Genomic DNA, 4109 nt, shown 5'->3' on the forward strand with positions numbered 1-4109 from the left:
AGCAGTAGACATTAATGAATTATCTCACCAGTGACTGCAGTAATGTTGACTCCACTGCTTCTGATGTTCTCAAACACAGAGAACAGAGTGAATGCGTATTCAGTTCCAGCAGTGAGAGATGAGATTGTGTGATTTATTGGTCCATCTCCAGCTGGTGCACTGATGTTTGTCTCTGTCCCATTAAACTGCAGAATGAAGCTGACTTTGTTGTTCACTTTATTCCACTGTAGAGTGATGCTGGTCTCGTCTTGTCCTGTGGTCCTGAAGCCTTCCGCATTGGGTGGAACTGAGACAAAGACAGAACATATATGATCTTTTGGTTCATGTTGATGTGCCACAGCAGTGACATAATCATTGTGATGGTCCATCCTCATCCCTAAACTAGCTAATTAATTTGCTACCATTGTAGTGGAGGTTCAGTCTGCTGTATGGTTCCTCAGATTAGATTGTCACAGTCATTTGGGGCATTTAAGTACAGAAACTATAGTGGTGCTCTGCCCATTAGTCCAAAATGTTAAAAAGTTTTATCTTTAGTGATTTTAAGATTAGAGAAAAGCAGAGAGTATTGATTGTGTACAACTAGATTTTTTTGGTTTAGTTTTATCATCGATGGCAAACATTCACCTCACAGATATTGTGCTTTTATTTCATTTTTAACAGAGTTGTTGAAGCACACAAACTCAGTCACCTAAATCTTCACACTTTCATTTATTCTGCAAGTTTGATCTCAAAAGTGCCTCACTTCCTGGACTGCAGACTATCAGACAGAAAAACCAGAGTTTGTTAGGCTGGGGAATTGTGTCTCTGGGACGGTGATGAGGAACACATTTTTTTTTTTTTTTTTTAGCTCCACTACTGTTCACACTGTACACAGCGGACATACAGATCTGAATCCTGCCACATTCAGAAATATGTTAATAATACAGCTATTGTGGCATGTATCAAGAATGGGTATAAAGGTGAGGACAGGGAACCCATAAATGCTTTGGTTTGCACCTTGACAACCAACTAGACACAGATATCCTGTACTTGAAGGGGCAGAGCCGGTTGTTCTTTCGCAGGGGATTAAGATCCTTCGATGTACCCAGGGAAATGCTGTATGTTCTTCCAGTTAGTGGGAGTTGTGTTGTTTTTTATGCTGTGCTTTGTTGGGGTGGCAACATCGAGGGAGTAAAACTAGGTGGCTGGACAAGCTGGTGAAGAAGACTGGTTCTGTGCTTGGCAGGAGTTTGAACCCACTGAGAACTGACTATCTATCTATCTATTTATCCATCTATCTGATGACCCCTCCTCCTCGTGCAGTATATGAGAGCAGAAATTGGACACATTACATGTGTTGAAACAGACGAACGGTAAACTGCGGGAGCAGTCTTCATGTGACCAGCGTCCTGAGTTGTTGAATTGTGCAGCGCCACACTGCTTGATGGTAGAATCTGGTTGCCCGACAGCCCAGTGTCGAAACAGAGAGTTGCTCCCATCAGACCACAACTGTTGGCGATACAAACCGATCCACACAAAATTTCCCCCTGCTATGTTTCTGACAATGAGATTTTCTGTGGAATTTCGAATGCTGTGGGGAGAAGAGTAGCAAATAAACATTAAGATTAACTGATGAGGTTAAAAAATAAACACTAAAAAGTCCACTTTATAATTAAACGTATAATTACTAACACGAAAAAGTACAGTTGAAACTATCACACTGTGCTCGATGTGTTTAGGTAACAACATTTCAATCATCATTGGAACATCACCAGTCTAATACAACACTCATAAACTATTTGAACTGTGGAGTTCCATCAGTCTATTGGTATGTATAATAAATTAACCCTAAATACTAATGACCTCTTCCATCTGTACAAAACAGGTAACATTTCTAAGACACTGTGAAAGTGTATTGAAATAATATGATCAAACCAAAAATTTCATGACAAAAATTAAGGTTTTGTCTGATGATACGCCAAGGCACAGAGTTAATAGCATCATAAAGCGATTGCAATATTTTACAGGACTATGCACACATTTGTCATGCACATATTAGGACGCAAGAAAATATTCGTATTAATGATTTGGAACTGATCTCAACCACATTGCCTGAGTGTTCTGTTCAGTTGTGCATTAAGTCACGGTGTCTTCATCTGTGTACACTGTACCTGGCTAGATCAACATAATTCTCCCTGCAGAATCTCTGAGCATCAGTCCAGCTTAAAGGTATATCAACCCGAACAAAGGATGCTGTGCCATTCACTGTACCTGGATGGAAAAAAAGTAATGAACAGCATCAGAATTTGCTACAGTGCATGCTGTGCTCTCAGTTATAAAAAGTAGAAGATCTGATAATAGGTTTAATGATTGTAAATATTGGGATAAAATATTGCTCATATCATTTCCACATATCAGATGTGTACATGTTTCTGGAAATGCTATGAAGAAGACACATTTGGCCTTTTTAATTAATTCTTCACAATGCTTAGTCAATTCACTGTAAAAACTCACCTCTGTAGCAAACAAAGTTCAGTGTTGTGTCGCAGCCAAAGTTCATATACCATGTGCCATTGTATGGGATTCCACTGAGCATAGCTACACATTCCTGTTGTCCACTAAAACCATAGGACCGATTGTAATACCAGTTTCTATAGGTTTCCTCTCCTGCACCATAGAAGCTGCTGTCATTTAGGGACCATCTCCAACTGGTAATGTAGAGACCTATCCAAGCTTTGCCTGTTCAAAAAGCAAAAAAAACAACAAACAAAAAAACTCTGCAGTGAAACATGTTCTCAAATGCTGATTGAATGTGATGCTTTCTCAATCCACATTACAGTTCATATTTTACTGGATTCCTATTAAGTTAATCAAACACTTGGGTGCTGCCTGGCTGTTGGCTACAGTATCATTACAGTCTGCATATGTTACGTGTGTAATACTAGAAAACTCACCTGTATAATTTGATGCGGTGTTCGTAACGTCATCAACGTCAGCTGTGTTTTCTATGGTGGCCAGATCAGTGTAGTCACGTCTGCAGATACTCTGAGCATTCGTCCAGTTCTGTGGCGTTTCCACAAAGACATAGTGACGAGTCCGTCCTCCTGAAACGGAACATATTCAGTTTTTGTAGTACTCAGTGCTATATAATGTATGTAGACTTTCTGTATTATTTTACTGTGAATGAAAAGAGGCACTGTGAATCAGCTGGGTTCAGCCACATTACTGTTGAATTTTACAAAACTTCTTACTCCTTGATGAGATTTTCTGATCTAATAGAATAGAATAGAACTTTATTGGTCCCTTTGGTGGAAACCTTAGGGAAATTGTTGAATAATCTGTACCTGCAAGCAGCCTGACAACAGCAGAAAACAGACTTTGAGAGGTTGTTAATATAAATAAAAGAAAATTCTGATTAGTTCATACTTAATTTTCCAGCTTATTCATGAAACATTATCCAAAGTATGAAACTAGGGACAATCTTGTGACGGGATCAGATCAGCTGTGATGCCCACATGTGCACATTCTGACCCATGAATCCTCTGTTAACATTCAGATCACATCCATCTTGTAGCTCAGCCTTCTTTTCGATCACAATTACACATTGGTAAAGTTTCCTCACTGCATTTTGTATTGTTGTGATGCGCTTATGACAGACACACTGAACATTTTAATTACTTTGAGCAAGATTACTACCGTGTAAGTGGATAAACGAAGGAGTGTGTCTACAAAACAGTACATGATTTGAAATACATCCAGCGTGTAGAAAAAGAAGTGGGCAACCGACAGAATATTATACAAACACATTATAACTTTACACTATCCTACTGAAGCTTACATAATGACTTACTCATTTACAACAGTGCTTCTCTCTAAAATTGTAGAACTTACTGGTAAATGCAGTAATGCTGACTCCACTGCTTCTGACGTTCTCAAACACAGAGAACAGAGTGAATGTGTATTCAGTTCCAGAAAGGAGCAATGAGACTGTGTGATTTATTGGTCCACCTCCAGATGGTGGACTGATGCTTCTCTCTCCCCCATTAAACTGGAGAATGAAGCTGACGTTGTTGTTCACTTTATTCCACTGCAGAGTGATGCTGGTCTCATCTTGTCCTGTTGATCTGAAG

The 4109-nt window shown here is 39.3% G+C and overlaps 1 protein-coding gene across 1 annotated transcript in view; it reads right to left on the reverse strand.

Moving 5' to 3' along the window:
• LOC103364809 (uncharacterized) overlaps positions 1-4109 on the reverse strand; it is a gene marked incomplete at its 5' end in the record, with an annotated part of 19784 nt that overhangs the window by 2832 nt on the left and 12843 nt on the right. Inside the window, 6 exons of the mRNA XM_008292069.1 lie at positions 29-286; positions 1332-1570; positions 2151-2250; positions 2494-2718; positions 2934-3083; positions 3871-4103. Coding sequence (XP_008290291.1) covers positions 29-286; positions 1332-1570; positions 2151-2250; positions 2494-2718; positions 2934-3083; positions 3871-4103 — 1205 coding nt within the window. The remainder of the gene's footprint in view (positions 1-28; positions 287-1331; positions 1571-2150; positions 2251-2493; positions 2719-2933; positions 3084-3870; positions 4104-4109) is intronic.

This window comes from Stegastes partitus, unplaced genomic scaffold (assembly GCF_000690725.1).
Source record: "Stegastes partitus isolate 25-593 unplaced genomic scaffold, Stegastes_partitus-1.0.2 Scaffold781, whole genome shotgun sequence".
In the NCBI taxonomy this organism is placed as follows: domain Eukaryota; kingdom Metazoa; phylum Chordata; class Actinopteri; family Pomacentridae; genus Stegastes; species Stegastes partitus.